Source organism: Bos grunniens, chromosome 18 (assembly GCF_055505025.1).
Source record: "Bos grunniens cultivar Pamir isolate PY7600 chromosome 18, Bosgru_T2T1.0, whole genome shotgun sequence".
In the NCBI taxonomy this organism is placed as follows: domain Eukaryota; kingdom Metazoa; phylum Chordata; class Mammalia; order Artiodactyla; family Bovidae; genus Bos; species Bos grunniens.
The window spans coordinates 2,215,856-2,234,593 of NC_141182.1; the positions used below are offsets into that span (position 1 = coordinate 2,215,856).

The 18,738-nt window shown below is 45.1% G+C and overlaps 1 protein-coding gene across 1 annotated transcript in view; it reads right to left on the reverse strand.

Annotated features, from left to right (window-relative positions):
• Positions 1 to 736, reverse strand: part of GLG1 (golgi glycoprotein 1) — a 130,387-nt gene extending 129,651 nt beyond the window's left edge. The window contains exon 1 of the mRNA XM_086349838.1: positions 264 to 736. Coding sequence (XP_086205964.1) covers positions 264 to 716 — 453 coding nt within the window. The 5' untranslated portion in view covers positions 717 to 736. The remainder of the gene's footprint in view (positions 1 to 263) is intronic.
• Positions 737 to 18,738: the final 18,002 nt, after the last annotated feature.

Sequence of the window (18,738 nt, forward strand, 5' to 3'; positions counted from 1 at the left end):
TCACCGAGGAGCCACCGCGCTTAGAGCATCACACAAAAGACCGGAGCAAACAGACTCGCTCTGGGCCTCGGCCGACGGCGGCCGGGAGCCGGAGTGGGCGTCCCAGACCCCCGCCCGGGAGCGAGTGAGGGCTGGGGGTGGGGTCCCCTCCCCGGAGCGCGCCGGGGAGCGGGCGGCCGCGCAGAGGAAGCGAGAGGCGCGGCCGCGGCTGCCCAGGCCGCCCGGCGTCCGCGGCGGCCAGGCCTGCCCGCCCGGCGCCTCACCTCTCGCACGTCCTGCAGGCACTCCAGCACCGCCAGGTTGTTGCTCCAGGTGTGCTTGGGACACACGCGGCTCACGTCCTCCCGGCAGGACTCTTCCTCCGCCAGCTTCCAGCCCCCGCCAGCCCCGCCGGGCCCTGCTCCGCCCCGCCGGACCGGAGACCCGCCCGCGGGGAACGGCGGCTGCTGCTGCTGCTGAGGCTGCTGCTGCTGAGGTGGCTGCTGCTGCTGCTGCTGCTGCTGCTGCAACTGAGATGACTGAGGCAGCAGGAGCTGACCCGGCAGCACGCCGCCTCCCGGCTGCGCTCCGAGGGGAAGAAGGTTGCTCCCCGGGCCCGGGCCCTGGCCGTGGCCACCCGGGCCCTGGATTTTCTGCGCGCCGTCCGCCGCGAGCAGCAGCAGCGGCAGCGCCGCCGCCAAGCGGAACATCCTCAGTACACGTCCACACGCCGCCATCTTGAGTCCGCGGCGAGCTCGACGTGCCCGCCGGCGCCGCGTATTTAAATGAGGGGGCGGGGCGGGGCGGGGCCGGCTGGGTCCCTCCGAACCCCTCCCGCCGCGCGGACCTGCCGCTGGGCGCCGAGCGCGCGAGCTGCCGCGCTCTGAGGGCCGGCGTCCTGGACCTCGGCCGGCTAGAGGGCGACGCTGGGCTTCCCTGGCGCTCCTTCAGATCCCTGGGGAGGGCCGCTTTGCCTAATTTCCTTGGTTGTCCGTCACCGAAGGGAAAAAAAAAAAAGGATTGGGATTGCCACAACCAAGATGGCCGGTAGAGTGTGTCACCCGTTCTTTGACTTGAAAGAAAAAACTTTATGTGTAGAGGTGAGCCTTACACGATAAGGTGTATTCCGATATCTAAGAACCTCTTCTTGCACTTCTCCCTGCTTCCTTCCATCTGCCTCAGAAGCTTCTCTTACCCAGAGTAGAAGGCAGCGCGGAATCAGGCTTAGGAGCATTGGTTCCAGAAGAAAGGGCCCGTTATTCTAGCTCTTGGCAGACTAGACAAACCTTTTAAGTTCTCTGAGCCTCCTCGTCTGAGAAGGCAGAGGAGGAACTCTAATGTAAAGTATAATTGTGAAGATTAGAAATAAAGTGGCTGGCCCATGATATGGGATTCAAAAAGTTACAACCAATATTGTGAATAAACCGGGAAACCCTTTGTATCTGAGCCAGATTTTAAGCCAGAATTTAAATCCACATTTCAAGGAGGAAATAGCAAAACATGCTGAGGCCTCAGGTTAAGTCTGTGCCTCGGTAATTGGCTTGTTGTCCTGCATGCAGCATCTTTAGCAGCACTATAGGTGGGAATGGTTGTTTCACTTCTCACAGTCCCCCTCCTTCTCCACAGGAGAGAGATGCCTTCCCAAAGCATCTTCACATCTATTGTGTCATTTGAGCTATGCATCAGGCCTGAGTTGGGTTCTCACTCAACTGAAGAACGGCAGAGATGGTAACAGTTCTGCACAGCAGGGTTAAATGTCCTGCCCATGATGAACCTTGCTAGCCTGGAACCAGAACCCCTGGCTTCTCACTTGGTGTGGTGCACTTGTATCCCACCCTGCCGATATACCATGGTGGGGAATAAGGGCAGCTTGGGACATGTGATCCCCACTGGTCATCCATGTTCACAAATGCAGCTTCTGCTGTCCTGACCCACAAATGGGCAGTGAAGACTAGAATCAACTAGAACCTGAGAAATTGGGTGGGGGTTCATGGACTCCATAAGGAACCGCTGAAACTAAGAATATTTTTGGGGTACCAACTGCCCACTGTGGCTGACACAGGCCTCTATTTTTAGAAATGAGGGCATGTCCCAGACATTTCTACCAAAACTTCCTCAAGCTACTTCTGTAATGTGGTCCTAAGCATTAGTCACTCAGTTGTGTCCAACTCTTTGCAATTCCATGGACTGTAGCCCAGCAAACTCCTCTCCAAGAAATTTTCCAGGCAAGAATATTGGAGTGGGTTGCCATTCCCTTCTCCAGGGAATCTTCCTGACCCAGGGATCGAACCCAGGTCTTCTGCATCACAGACCGATTCTTTACCATCTGAGCCATGAGGGAAGCCCCATATGGTCCTAAGGCTATGGCCAACTTTGAACACTGACTGAGATAGTCCAGGGTAGACCAGATAAATGTATATGTTCCTTAACAGATAAGTAGCATAGGTAAGTCTCAGGCAGGCTAGATACCTGAAGTTCTTGAAAAGCCACTAAGGGTCATTACTTTTTTGAGGGGGGTTGGGGGTGGGGAGGGAGGCATGCCATGCCATTTGTGGTATCTTAGTTCCCCAACCGGGGATTTAACCTGGGCCCTCAGCAGTGAAAGCACTGAGTCCTAACTACTGCATAAGAGTCATTAATGTTCAATGATGGGACTGTGTGTACTCAGACAACAAATGAGAGTTTATTTTAAGCCAGTTTAAGGCTAGAAGTTGACCATCTGCTAAGAGAAGCCAGCAGTTGCCTGTCTGTCAGCCTGCACTGAGGAAACCCTGCACCCGGCCACAGATTGCCTCTGGAGATAGGGAGGAGTATATGTGCCTATCTTGAAATCACAGTGACCAAGAAGCAAAATCTGGGAACCTGGCCAGCTCAGGCTGTGTTAGACAAGTCAGACTTTACAAAAGACACAAGCCAGTGGGAAGAGGGTTAACCTAACCTGGGTCTCCTGGACTCTGTTTCTATAAAAACAGACTATCTTTACCACAAGCTAGGAATTTATTTTACCCTTTACTGTACTCCTTGTTTCTTGAACCTCACTTCCATAACTCATTCAATAGGTATGTGTTGAGAATTTTATTAATATGCCACACATTACTCAAGAACTGGTGTATATGAGAGATAAACAATAAGACAGTGAACAAAGATCAAGACAATTTAAGATACTATAAGTGTTATGACGAAAATAAAACATATGGGATGATGGGGGGAGGAGCTTTTATATAAAGGCAACTAATTATCATTGAGCTATGAGTGAATTTGCATAAATTTATTAAAAACAAAAGAGGGCGGAATCTAAAGATGTCTTAGTCTGTTCAGGCTTCTATAACAAAACAGCACACGCGGGGTGGCTTATAAACAATAGAAAATTTCTCATAGTTCTGGGGGCTAGAAATCTAAGATAAGGGTAGCAGCATGGTCAGGTTCTGGCAAAGGCCCTCTTCTAGACTGCCAGCTGCCAACTTCTCTCCTCACATGGTGGAAGGGACTGGGAGCTGTGTGGGTATCTTTTATAAGAACACTATAAAATAGTGTTTTTTATAATCTCATATAATACACTATAATATAATAGTGTATTTTATAATCTCATTCATGAGGGTTCTATTCTTATGATATAAGCACCTCCATCCCTAATACCATCACAGTGGGCATTAGGATTTTAACATATGAATTAAGGGGGGACAAAAACATTTAGACCATAACAAAATTTCTAAAAGCAAAGGTTAATGACATGTTCAAGACAGGGGAATAAGCATTCAAAATGAAGGCCTATGTGGCTGCATTCAAATGAGGAAAGAGGGGACTAGAAGAAGGTTCACAGGGCCAGATCATACAGGCCCTGCAGGCCCTACATACACATAGATGGGGAGGATTCTGATCCCAAATATGAGTGAAAATACAAATATGTATTTACACTGAAATAAAACCATAAAAACTAGATAAAATATACAAAGTATCTTTTGAGGGGTTAGCAAGTAACTAACGTAGTGAGGAAATGAGGGGACTACCATCTTTGAAAGAAAGGAAGTACACAGTGGAACTCCACCCAGATTTTTTTTTTTTTAGTGGACTGTCCAAATTGTGGCTCAGAAAAACTGAGCCTATGAAGACAGCAGTAATCTTATTGGACTGAAAATATACAGTGGCTGGGACTTAAGGGTCAAAATACTGGAGAGAAGGAAACCAAAGAGAACGAGCCAAACATTTGGGAACAAATTTCTCTCGAGTGGCTAACTGACTCCTAAGCTGTACGTGCACATAGTCAGACTCCAACAAATCCAGAAGAAAACAATAACAGAGAGCAGTAGATTGAGAGAGACTTCCGCACAGCGATCCCTGGCACAGTAGTGAAGAATCCGCTTGCCAGTGCAGGAGCTGCAAGAAATATGAGTTTGATCCATGGGTGGGGAAGATACCCTGGAGAAAGAAATGGCAACCCACTCCAGTATCCTTGCCTGGGAAATCAGAGGAGTCTGGCAGGCTAGTCCACGGGGTCACAAAGAGTCAGACATGACTGAGCACACAGCACAAGCACACAGAGAGCTGGGGAAAGAAGCTAGAGCTTGGACCCTACCGTTGTGTAGAGGTCTTGGTAAACACCCTTAGCTTTTTTTTTTAACTGGAGTGGGTTGCCATTTCCTTCTCCAGCGGATCTTCCTGACCCAGGGATCAAACCCAGGTCTCCTGCATTGCAGGCAGACACTCTACTGTCTGAGCCACCAGGGCATCACCCTTAGCTTTTAACTGAGGCCTCAGAAGGTTTACACCCTAGAAACAAAGGCCATACTGCAGGAGAAAGGACAACACCACCGGGATAAGAACTTGCTCTAGAAGAAAAGGCAAAACTACAATACGCCACCTCTAATGAAGCTTAAAATATGTCTCAGTGGGACCAAGGTGACCCTCCAGTACTCTGACTTTAAGAAGAAAAATTAACCTTTTTGGAGAAAGATTAATACTATCCAGAGCTTCTATAATGTTTAATCTGCATGATCCAACAATGAATCAAAAATCATGCTGCTGCTGCTCAGTCACTTCAGTCGTGTCTTACTCTGTGCAACCCCAGAGACGGCAGCCCACCAGGCTCCCCTGTCCCTGGGATTCTCCAGGCAAGAACACTGGAGTGGGTTGCCATTTCCTTCTCCAATGCATGAAAGTGAAAAGTGAAAATGAAGTCACTCAGTCGTGTCCAACCCTCAGCAACCCCATGGACTGCAGCCTACCAGGCTCCTCCGTCCATGGGATTTTCCAGGCAGGAGTACTGGAGTGGGGTGCCATTGCCTTCTCCAGAATAAAAAATCATGAGGCATGCTAAAAACAAAATAAACCTGATCTAAATAACCAAAAACAAAAAGTCAGCAAAAACATGATTCAGATATTGGACTCATCAGATGGGGACTTTAAAATAAGTGTGACTAGCATGTTATAGAAGATAAAAGAAAAAATGGGTGAAAATAGAAAATTCCAGTAAAAGTAGAACTTTATACAAATGGACATTCTAGAACTGAATAAAAATTCATTAGATAACATTTACAGCAGACTGGATTGGGTTGCTTTAACAGAACACCATAGGGAATTCCCTGGCTGTCTAGTGTTTAGGATTCTCTGCTTCCATTGCTCGGAGCACAGGTTCCATCCCTGGTCACGGAAATAAGATCCTGCAAACCGTGCTGTACAGCCAAACACACACACACACACACAAAACAACAAAACCCAAAACAGAATAGCATAGACTGGATATTTTGTAAACAATAAAAATTGATTTCTTACAGTTCTAAAGGCTGGCAAGATCAAGATCAAGGTCCTGACAGATTCAATGTCCACTGAGAGCCAATGTCCAGGTGTGAAGACAGCCTTCTTCATGATGGACGTTAATTGGTAAATGGGAGCCAGGGAACTCTCCAGGTATCTTTTATAAAGGCACTAATCCCATTCATGAGGCATCCATCCACATGACCTATTCACTTTCCAAAATCCACCCCCCATCAAATACCATGACACTAGGGGTTAAGATTTCAACATATGAATATGCTGCTGGATACAGATATTCAGTCTGTATCACTGGGTATATAAGAAAGCATTCCTCAGTGATCAGTGCAAAGAAATAGAGGAAAACAGTAGAATGGGAAACACTAGAGATCTCTTCAAGAAAATTAGAGATACTAAGGGAACATTACATGCAAAGATGGGCTTAATAAAGGACAGAAATGGTATGGACGTAACAGAAGAAGATATTAAGAAGAGGTGGCAGGAAAACACAGAAGAACTGAACAAAAAAGAACTTCACAACCCAGATAATCACGATGCTGTGATCACTCACCTAGAGCCAGACATCCTGGAATGTGAAGTCAAGTGGGCCTTAGGAAGCATCACTATGAACAAAGCTAGTGGGGTTGGTGGAATTCCAGTTGAGCTATTTCAAATCCTGAAAGATGATGCTGTGAAAGTGCTGCACTCAATATGCCAGCAAATTTGGAAAACTCAGCAGTGGCCACAGGACTAGAAAAGGTCAGTTTTCATTCCAATCCCAAAGAAAGGCAATGCCAAAGAATGCTCTAACTACCACACAGTTGCACTCATCTCACACGCTAGTAAAGTAATGCTCAAAATTCTCCAAGCCAGGCTTCAACAATTCGTAAACTGTGAACTTCCAGATGCTCAAGCTGGTTTTAGATAAGGCAGAGGAACCAGAGATCAAATTGCCAACACCCGCTGGATCATTGAGAAAGCAAGAGAGTGCCAGAAAAACATCCACTTCTGCTTTATTGACTGTGCCAAAGCGTTTGACTGTGTGGATCACAATAATCTGTGGAAAATTCTGAAAGAGATGGGAATACCAGACCACCTGACCTCTCCCTTGAGAAACCTGTATGCAGGTCAGGAAGCAGCAGTTAGAACTGGACATGGAACAACAGACTGGTTCCAAATAGGAAAAGGAGCATGTCAAGGCTGTATATTGTCACCCTGTTTATTTAACTTATATGCAGAGTACATCATGAGAAACTCTGGACTGGAAGAAGCACAAGCTGGAATCAAGATTGCCGGGAGAAATATCAATAACCTCAGATATGCAGATGACACCACCCTTGTGGCAGAAAGTGAAGAGAAACTAAAGAGCCTCTTGATGGAAGTGAAAGAACACAGTGAAAAAGTTTGCTTAAAGCTCAACCTTGAGAAGACTACGATCATGGCATCCAGTCCCATCACTTCATGGCAGATACATGGGACAACAATGGAAACAGTGGCTGACTTTATTTTGGGGGGCTCTAAAATCACTGCAGATGGTGACTACAGCCATGAAATTAAAAGATGCTTGCTTCTTGAAAGAAAAGCTATGGCCAACCTAGACAATGTATGAAAAACAGAGACATTACTTGGCTGACAAAGGTCTGTCTAGTCAAAGCTATGGTTTTTCCAGTAGTCATGTGACAGTTGGACCATAAAGAGGGCTGAGTGCCGAAGAATTGATGCTTTTGAACTGTGGTGTTGGAGAAGACTCTTGAGAGTCCCTTGGACTGCAAGGAGTTCCAACCAGTCCATCTTAAAGCAGATCAGTCCTGAGTGTTCATTGGAAGGGCTGATGTTGAAGCTGAAACTCCAATACTTTGGCCACCTGATGCGAAGAGCTGACTCACTGGAAAAGACCCTGATGCTGGGAAAGACTGAAGGCGGAGGAGAAGGTGATGACAGAGGATGAGATGGTTGGATGGCATCACTGACTCAATGGACATGATTTGGGTAAACTCTGGAAGTTGGTAATGGACAGGGAGGCCTGGCATGCTGCAGTCCATGGGGTCACAAAGAATCAGACACGACTGAGTGACTGAACTGAACTGAACTGAATGGCAGGAGACAGAATTACTGAATGGAAACAATCAATAGAAAATATCCAAAAGAAAGCACAGAAAGAAAAAAGATTTTTTATAGAACAGACAGTAAGATGTGCAGGACACAGTCAAAAGGTCTAACATACACATAATTAGATTAGAGTTGCAAAGGAGAGGAGAAAGAGAAAGTGCAGCTCAATGTTTGAAGAGACAGTGCTTTGAATTGCCCCAAACTGATGAAAGATATCAACCTATAGATAGGGAAGTTCTGTGAACCCCAATCAAATAAATACAAAATACCTCATCTGGCATGTCATTATAAAACTGCTGACAATCAAAGAGAAAAACCCTTGAAAGCAGAGAAAGATGCATTATCTTCAAAGGAGCAATAACACATATCTGATTTTTCAGTAAGAAAAAATGGAAGCCAGAAAACAGTAGAATGACATAATTTAAATACCAAAAGAAAAAAAAAAATGTTGCTACCCCAGAATTCTTTGACATTGGAATGAAAACCTGATCTTTTCCAATCCTGTGGCCACTGAGGAATTTTCCAAATTTGCATGTTGAGTAGCACTTTCACAGCATCATCTTTTAGGATTTGAAATAGCTCATCTGGAATTCCATCGCATCCACTAGCTTTGTTCATAGTGATGCTTCCTAAGGCCCACTCCAGCATGTCTGGCTCTAGGTGAGTGATCACACCATCATGGTTATCTGGGTCATTAAGATCTTTTTTGCATAGTTCTTCTGTGTATTCTTGCCACCTCTTAATATCTTTTGCTTCTGTTAGGTTCATACTGTTTTTGTCCTTTATGGTGCTCATCTTTGCAAGAAATGTTCCCTTGGTATCTCTACTTTTCTTGAAGAGATCTCTAGTCTTTCCCATTGTTTTCCTCCATTTCTTTGCATTGATCACTGAGGAAGGCTTTCTTTGAAACTCTGCATTCAGATGGGTATCTTTCCTTTTCTCCTTCGCTTTTTGCTTCTCCTCTTTTCTCAGCTATTTTTAAGACCTCCTCAATCATTTTGCCTTTTTGCATTTCTTCTTGGGAATGGTTTTGTTCACCGCCTCCTGTACAATGTTACAAACCTCCCTTCCATAGTTCTTCAAACACTCTATCTATCAGATCTAATCCCTTGAATCTATTTGCCACAGGACTAGAAAAGGTCAGTTTTCATTCCAATCCCAAAGAAAGGCAATGCCAAAGAATGCTCAAACTACCGCACAATTGCACTGATCTCCCACACTAGAAACGTAATGCTCAAAGTTCTCAAAGCTAGACGTCAACGGTACAGGAATGGAGAACTTGCAGATGTTCAAGCTGGTTTTAGAAAAGGCAGAGGAACCAGAGATCAAATTGTCAACATCCACTAGATCATAGAAAAAGCAAGAGAATTCCAGAAAAATATCTACTTCAGCTTTATTGACTATGCCAAACCCTTTGACTGTGTGGATCACAATAAACTGTGGAAAATTCTTAAAGAGATGGGAATTCCAGATGACCTTACCTGCCTCCTGAGAAACCTGTATGCAGGTTAAGAAGTAACAGTTAAAACTGGATCTATAACAATGGACTGGTTCCAAATTGAGAAAGGAGTATGTCAAGGCTGTATATTGTGACCTTGCTTATTTAACTTATATGCAGAATATACCATGTGAAATGCCAGACTGGATGAATCACAAGCTAGAATCAAGATTGCAGGGAGAAATATCAATAACCTCAGATATGCAGATTATACCACCCTTATGGCAGAAAATGAAGAGGAACTAAAGAGCCTCTTGATGAAAGTGAAACAGCAGAGTGAAAAAGCTGGCTTAAAACAACATTAAAAAAAAACTAAGATCATGGTATCAGGTCCCATCACTTCATGGCAAATAGATGGGAAAACAATGGAAACAATAAGACTTTATTTTCTTGGGCGCCAAAATCACTGCCGATGGTGATTGTAGCCATGAAATTAAAAGATGCTTGCTCCTTGGAAGAAAAGCTATTACCAACCTAGAGTGTGTTTAAAAAGCAGAGACATTACTTTGCTGACAAAGGTCTGTCTAGTCAAAGCTATGGTTTTTCCAGTAGTCATGTATGGATGTGAGAGTTGGACCATAAAGAAAGGTGAGCACTGAAGAATTGATGCTTTTGAACTATGGTATTGGAGAAGACTCTTGAGAGTCCCTTGGACTGCAAGGAGATCCAACCAGTCCATCCTCAAGGAAATCAGTCCTGAATATTCATTGGAAGGACTGATGTTGAAGCTGAAAGTCCAATACTTTGGACACCTGATGCAAAGAACTGACTCATTGGAAAAGGCCCTGATGCTGGGAAAGATTGAAGGGAGGAGAAGGGGACAACAGAGGATGAGATGGTTGAACGACATCACCGACTCAATGGACATGAGTTTGAGCAAGCTCCAGGAGTTGGTGATGAATAGGGAGGCCTGGCGTGCTGCAGTCCATGGGGTTGCAAAGAGTCAGACATGACTGGGCAATTGAACTGAACCTAGAATTTTACACCCAGGGAAATTGTACTTCAAAAATTAAGTAAATTAGGGACTTCCCTGGTGGTCCAGTGGTTAAGACTCTGCACTTCCACTGCAGGAGGCACTAGTTCGATCCTTTATTTGGGAACTTAGATCCCCTATGCCTCACAGCATGGCCAAAAAAAGTGTAATGAAGCACTGATATATACTACAATGTGGGTGAGCCTTGAAAATGTAATACTCAGTGAAAGAAACCAGAGACAAAAGGCCACCAACTGTAGGATTGCATTCTTCTGAAATATCCAGAATTGGCAAATCCATAGCAACATAAGTAGATTAACGGTTTCCAGCACATGGGGGGAGGGGTGAACTGAGAAGTATGGGATTTCTTTTGGGAATGATGGAAATATTCTGGAATCAAATAATTGCAATGAATCAGGTAATCAGAACCATAACATTGTGATTATATTAAAACCCACTGAATTGTACACTTAAAATTGTTAAAATATTGGAGCTTATGTTATATGAATTTTACTCAATAAAAGTTTTAAAACATGCAATTCAGTGCAGTTCAGTTGCTCAGTCAACTGAACTTTGCAACCCCATGGACTGTAGCACACCAGGCCTCCCTGTCCATCACCAGCTCCCGGAGCTTACTCAAACTCATGTCCATCGAGTCAGTGATGCCATCCAATCATCCTCTGTCATCTCCTCCTCCAGCCTTCAATCTTTCCCAGCACGAGGGTCTTTTCCAATGAGTCAGTTCTTCGCATCAGGTGGCCAAAGTATTGGAATTTCAGCTTCAGCATCAGTCCTGCCAATGAATATTCAGGACTGATTTCCTTGAGGATGGATTGGTTGGATCTCCTTGCAGTCCAAGGGACTCTCAAGTCTTCCCCAACACCACAGTTCAAAAGCACCAATTCTTCAGCGCTCAGCTTTCTTTATAGTCCAACTCTCACATCCATACATGACCACTGGAAAAACCATAGCTTTGACTAGACAGACCTTCAGCCAAGTAATGTCTCTGTTTTTCATAAGCTGTCTAGGTTGGTCATAGCTTTTCTTCCAAGAAGCAAGCATCTTTTAATATCATGGCTGTAGTCACCATATGCAGAGATTTTGGAGCCTAAGAAAATAAAGTCTGTCACTGTTTCCATTGTTGTCCCATGTATTTGCCATAAAGTGATGGGACTGGATGCCATGAGCTTAGTTTTTTGAATATTGAGGTTTGTTTTTTTTTTTGAAAAATTTTTTTAAATATTGAGTTTTAAGCCAGCTTTTTCACTCTCATCTTTCACTAGCTTCAAGAGGCGCTTCAGTTTCTCTTTGCTTTCTGCCACAAGGGTGGTGTCATCTGGATATCTGAGGTTATTGATATTTCCCCCAACAATCTTGATTCCAGCTTGTGCTTCATCCAGCCCAGCATTTTGCATGATGCAAGAATGCAACTGGATTCATTCAAAAAAAGGTGAAATAAAGACATCTGCAGACAGAGTAAAGCTGAGAGAGTGAAGTAATTCATTGCTAGATGGCCTGCACTACCCTAGGCTGAAAGAAAATGATCTCAGATGGAAGTATGGGACTGCAGGAAGGAATAAAAAGCACGGAAAGGATAGATAGGCAGACAATATGGTCTGGAACAATGATAATGATAGATTTTTAAACATATGCAACAGTGAAATATATGACCCCATAAGATACTAAGGATGCAGAATTGTAATTGCCATACCCTGGAGTCTAGGATAAACACTAAAAGAATACTTACAAGAATGTGTAACTGTAAAGGATTTGATTAATCCAAAAGTAGCCAAAAAGGCTGGGAATAAAGTAACAGTGGAAACATGGGATAAATAGAAAACAATTGCATTAGGTTTCAGTTCAGTTCAGGCGCTCAGTCGTGTCCGACTCTCTGCGACTCCATGAGTCGCAGCACTCCAGGCCTCCCTGTCCATCACCAACTCCTGGAGTTCATCCAAACTCACGTCCATCGAGTCGGTGATGCCATCCAGCCATCTCATCCTCTGTCGTCCCCTTCTCCTCCTGCCCCCAATCCCTCCCAACATCAGAGTCTTTTCCAATGAGTCAACTCTTCCCATGAGGTGGCCAAAGTACTGGAGTTTCAGCTTTAGCATCATTCCTTCCAAAGAACACCCAGGGCTGATCTCCTTCAGAATGGACTGGTTGGATCTCCTTGCAGTCCAAGGGACTCTCAAGAGTCTTCTCCAACACCACAGTTCAAAAGCATCAATTCTTCGGCACTCAGCTTTCTTCACAGTCCAACTCTCACATGCATACATGACCACTGGAAAAACCATAGCCTTGACTAAACGAACCTTTGTTGGCCAAGTAATGTCTCTGCTTTTGAATATGCTATCTAGGTTGGTCATAACTTTCCTTCCAAGGACTAAGCGTCTTTCAATTTCATGGCTGCAATCACCATCTGCAGTGATTTTGGAGCCCAAAAAAATAAAGTCTGACACTGTTTCCACTGTTTCCCCATCTATTTCCAATGAAGTGATGGGACCAGATGCCATGATCTTCGTTTTCTGAATGTTGAGCTTTAAGCCAACTTTTTCACTCTCCACTTTCACATTCATCAAGAGGCTTTTTAGTTTCTCTTCACTTTCTGCCATAAGGGTGGTGTCATCTGCATATCTGAGGTTATTGATATTTCTCCCGGCAATCTTGATTCCAGCTTGTGCTTCTTCCAGTCCAGCGTTTCTCATGATGTACTCTGCATATAAGTTAAATAAGCAGGGTGACAATATACAGCCTTGACATACTCCTTTTCCTATTTGGAACCAGTTGTTCCATGTCCAGTTCTAACTGTTGCTTCCTGACCTCCATATAGGTTTCTCAAGAGGGAGGTCAGGTGGTCTGGAATTCCCATCTCTTTCAGAATTTTCCACAGTTTATTGTGATCCACACAATCAAAGGGTTTGGCATAGTCAATAAAGCAGAAATAGATGTCTTTCTGGAACTCTCTTGCTTTTTCGATGATCCATCAGATGTTGGCAATTTGATCTCTGGTTCCTCTGCCTTTTCTAAAACCAGCTTGGACATCAGGAAGTTCACAGTTCACGTATTGCTGAAGCCTGGCTTGGAGAATTTTGAGCATTACTTTACTAGCTTGTGAGAAGAGTGCAATTGTGCAGTAGTTAGAGCATTCTTTGGCATTGCCTTTCTTTGGGATTGGAATGAAAACTTTTCCAGTCCTGTGGCCACTGCTGAGTTTTCCATATTTGCTGGCATATTGAGTGAAACACTTTCACAGCATCATCTTTCAGGATTTGAAACAGCTCAACTGGAATGCCATCACCTCCACTAGCTTTGTTCATTGTGATGCTTTCTAAGGCCAACTTGACTTCACATTCCAGGATGTCTGGCTCTAGGTGAGTGATCACACCATCGTGATGATCTTGGTCATGAAGATCTTTTTTTCTACAGTTCTTCTGTGTATTCCTGCCACCTCTTCTTAATATCTTCTGCTTCTCTTAGGTCCATACCATTTCTGTCCTTTATCAAGCCCATCTTTGCATGAAATGTTCCCTTGGTATCTCTAATTTTCTTGAAGAGATCTCTAGTCTTTCCCATTCTGTTGTTTTCCTCTATTTCTTTGCATTGATGTCTGAGGAAGGCTTTATCTCTTCTTGCTATTCTTTGGAACTCTGCATTCAGATGCCTGTATCTTTCCTTTTCTCCTTTGCTTTTCCCTTCTCTTCTTTTCACAGCTATTTGTAAGGCCTCCCCAGACAGCCATTTTGCTTTTTTGCATTTCTTTTCCATGGGGATGGTCCTGATCCCTGTGTCCTGTACAATGTCACGAACCTCATTCCATAGTTCATCAGGCACTCTATCAGATCTAGTCCCTTAAATCTATTTTTCACTTCCACTGTATAATCATAAGGGATTTGATTTAGGTCATACCTGAATGGTGTAGTGGTTTTCCCTACTTTCTTCAATTTAAGTCTGAATTTGGCAATGAGTTCATGATCTGAGCCACAGTCAGCTCCTGGTCTTGTTTTTGTTGACTGTATAGAGCTTCTCTCTTTGGCTGCAAATATAACCAATCTGATTTTGGTGTTGACCCTCTGGTGATGTCCATGTGTAGAGTCTTCTCTTGTGTTGTTGGAAGAGGGTATTTGCAATGACCAGTGCATTTTCTTGGCAAAACTCTATTAGTCTTTGCCCTGCTTCATCCCGTATTCCAAGGCCAAATTTGCCTGTTACTCCAGGTGTTGTTTGACTTCCTACTTTTGCATTCCAGTCCCCTATAATGAAAAGGACATCTTTTTTGGGTGTTAGTTCTAAAAGGTCTTGTAGGTCTTCATAGAACCATTCAACTTCAGCTTCTTCAGCGTTACTGGTTGGGGCATAGACTTGGATTACTGTGATATTGAATGGTTTGCCTTGGAAACGAACAGAGATCATTCTGTCATTTTTGAGATTGCATCCAAGTACTGCATTTCAGACTCTTTTGTTGACCATGATGGCTACTCCATTTCTTCTAAGGGATTCCTGCCCGCAGTAGTAGATATAATGGTCATCTGAGTTAAATTCACCCATTCCAGTCCATCTTAGTTTGGGGATTCCTAGAATATCGACGTTCACTCTTGCCATCTCCTGTTTGACCACTTCCAATTTGCCTTGATTCATGGACCTGACATTCCAGGTTCCTATGCAATATTGCTCTTTACAGCATCGGACTTTGCTTTATCACCAGTCACATCCACAAACTGGGTATTGTTTTTGCTTTGGCTCCATCCCTTCATTCTTTCTGGAGTTATTTCTCCACTGATCTCCAGTAGCATATTGGGCATCTACTGACCTGGGGAGTTCCTCTTTCAGTATCCTATCATTTTGCCTTTTCGTAGTGTTCATGGGGTTCTCAAGGCAAGAGTACTGAAGTGGTTTGCCATTCCCTTCTCCAGTGGACCACATTCTGTCAGCCCTCTCCAGCATGACCCACCCATCTTGGGTGGCCCCACGGGCATGGCTGTTTCATTGAGTTAGACAAGGCTGTGGTCCTAGTGTGATTAGATTGACTAGTTTTCTGTGAGTATGGTTTCAGTGTGTCTGCCTTCTGATGCCCTCTTGCAACACCTACCATCTTACTTGGGTTTCTCTTACCTTGGGCGTGGGGTATCTCTTCACGGCTGCTCCAGCACAGTGCAGCCACTGCTCCTTACCTTGGACGAGGGGTATCTCCTCACAGTGGCCCCTTCTGACCTTGAACGTGGAATAGTTCCTCTAGGCCCTCCTGCGCCCGCGCAGCCACCGCTCCTTGGATGTGGGGTCAGGGGTGGCGGCTGACAGTGCCAGGCTGCGACGGCGCCAGGAGCTGCCGAGAGGAGCTACCCCACATCCGAGATCAGGGGCGGCAGGTAGCTCCTCCCGGCCGCCGTCCCTGACCTCGGACGCAGCGCAGCTCCTCTCCGCTGCTCCTGCGCCATCGCAGCCTGGCATTCTCGGCCACTGCCCCTGACCTCGGACGTGGGGTAACTCCTCTTGGCCGCCGCCCCTCGGGCATGGTGTCCTCTCGGCTTCTGACCCTGACCTCTGGACTTGGGGTAGCTCCTCTCGGCTGCACTATGTGCAGCGTTGCAGCGGCCCGCGCTACGCATTAGGTTTAAGTCTACTTAAACCTAAGTGCATTGGGAAGCTGTTGGAGCAGTATCAGCAGGGGTGTGGTTTAATCCCCAAGCAAGAGCTAATAGTCTTTAACCACCTCACAACTACCCCCAGGGCTCAGAGTGAGGTTAGGCACACAGAGGGCAAACCATTCATGAAGGCTTACTGAACTCCAAGCTGCTCCTCCCCTTGCTGAGTGGCTGAAGTGACTTCCCAGAAGACTTCTAAGGGTTCTTCTCTATAGGCAAGCGAGGTGAAAAGGAAATGGTCGGGCACAGCACTTTCCTCCCCTGTCTTCTGGCCATCTTTTCCATGTGAGGACTATGGCAACTTGCAAAGTACAGGAATACTTTTCCAACCATGACTGTGCCACTGAATCACCTGGAGTGATTTTTCAAATATTTTGATTATGGAATCCAGGAATGCACTTTCCCAACAGCTAAGGCAGCACTGGTCCCTGCAAGTCTTTGGCAACTTTCTCTCTAGTGCAGGGATGCATTGGTGGTCTTCCATTTCCTCAAGCACTTCCTGATCTTGCCATGTCCAAATTTTCAAGATCATGTAGATGCGACATTGACCCATGAAGTTCCAACACTTTCTTCTTACATTTTTTCTTTTAACGCTCAGCTCAAAAGTCTCAACATTTTTTAAGCCTCCTTAGAAAAATTAACCCCTTTTCAACAGGTCATTTTTAGATTTATAATTCAACACTTCTTTTCCTCCTATGTACTTCCTGCCTTGGGAATAGCACTGTAGTTAGAAGAACCAGCATAGACTGTTTGGGTTTCATTACCTAATCCACCATTTACCTCCTAGTGGGTTATTCTGGGTTCTATGAGAAGCAATCTCCAGACAGGATTAGCTGTGAAAGAAAATTAGGGTTACTGTAGAACCTCACAGAAAAGGGCCTGCTTTAACATCTCTTGCCATGCTAGGCCACTGGCTGAAAGATCCCTTGAGGAGTGTGGCCTCAGAGTGAACCTGACGATGGCATTTCAGAGCACAGCAGCTAGGACTGTTGGTCAATTACAGTCCTTAAGCGATCTGAGAGGAAAATTTTCATAATCATCCCATTCCACCCCTTGTGCCCAAGATTTCTCTCCACATATTTGATGAGCAGCTCCTCTAGTTTCCATGGATCTCTTTTTCAGAGGGAGAAACTCAGAAGAGGGTTAGTGAGATAATCTAACGTCCACTACTGCTGGTGACCTCAGGGCTATGAGTGTATTTATCCCATTTCCTCCATTTTGAATTTCCTTTACCCTCAGCTAGCACCTCAGAAGTCTTGGTGGCTTACCTGGACATACGCCCCAAGCCTTCATTCCTGGGGTGGTAGTGGTGGTGGGCATCATAACCTTCTCAACCTCGTGTGGTACTGTTGCACATGTCTGCCAACAGTTACAGAGGCAACAGAGCAGCACCAGAAGGCAACCCAGTGGACCACCTGGCTCTTCCCTTTTACTTCCATTATGTACAAGCAGCTCTACTTTCTCCCGTTGATCAGGGTTTATTACCACTGCCAATACGGCGATTCCTCTTCTCACGTACTGGTCCCTGGGTACAAAGTCCCAAAGTGCTCTGGTAGCAGCCCTAATGCATAGTTCCGTGGGACCCTTGCTGTGTCCTGTGGCAAAGTGCACCCCTATAGGAATCCAGGACCTTCAACCACGTGGAACCCAGGTTGCTGGAATGGGAAGTACAAAAATCACCGAGGTCACTAGGAATGACAGTAAGTGAAGCCACTCCTGTTTCCCCATGTGGTTCCTAGACCCATGTATTCTTCCTACTGGGGAAATAGCACCAACAGAGGTCTCTTACTTAACACCGCATATGACACCCTATTCTTTCTGAGTGTTGCTTCTTAGCCGGTGCTTCATTATCAGTATTCTGTTAGCTGGCTGTTTCTGGATGGTATATTATTACCTGACAAGACCAACACATCCCATGGTCATGGATCCATTTCTGCAATGCCGTCACTGGACAGTAGGTCCCGTGGGTCAGATGCTATACTGTGCAGCAATCTGTGCCTCAATCTGGCATTCTGCCGGCAGAGGCTCTAGAGTAAGAAAGTTAAATCCACGCCCACAATAGGTATCTATTCCCATAAGGAAGAACTGCTGGCCTTTTCAAGAGGAAGGGGCCCATTGTAGCTGACTTGCCACAAAGCAGCTGCTTGATCTTCTCTAGGAATAGAGCGTATTAGAGACTCAGTGTTAGTGTCTGTTGCTGACAGGTTGGATGTCCACAGGCACCCTTGGTAAGTGGCAGTCCACTCCCCGAGACAGAAGTCAGGCCTATATGTAGCCTCCGTCACTGCCATTAGGGCCACTCTATTCATGGGCCCAGCGTATTAGGTCTGCAGCGGCTAAATGCTGGCTGTCATCGAACTACTTGGCTATTCAATGCCTCTTCCATGGTGGAGGCTTTCTGGTAGGCATTGTTTTGTAATAAAAATTTTTTTCAAACATTGTGCCTTCTCCATATAGCCCAACCACATGCCGTTATCCCAGAACAGTCTGTTGGACCCTGCCCAGGAAATGTTTATATTCTCACCTTAAGCCACTTCTTCCACACAAAGTGGAAAGATCAGGGAACAGCTTGAAGCTCTACTCACTGAAATATTTGTCACTCTCCACCATCTTCCAGGGTCCTTCTTGCATCCTTTAGATTTTTATGGTGGCACTAATCACCATCCTCCAACCCCCATCCCTCAATAAAACACTTTTTTTTTTTTGGTTATGCCTTGTGGCTTGCAGGATCTTAGTTCCTTGACCAGGGATTGAACCTAGACCGTGGCACTGGAAGTGCCAGTCAGTGG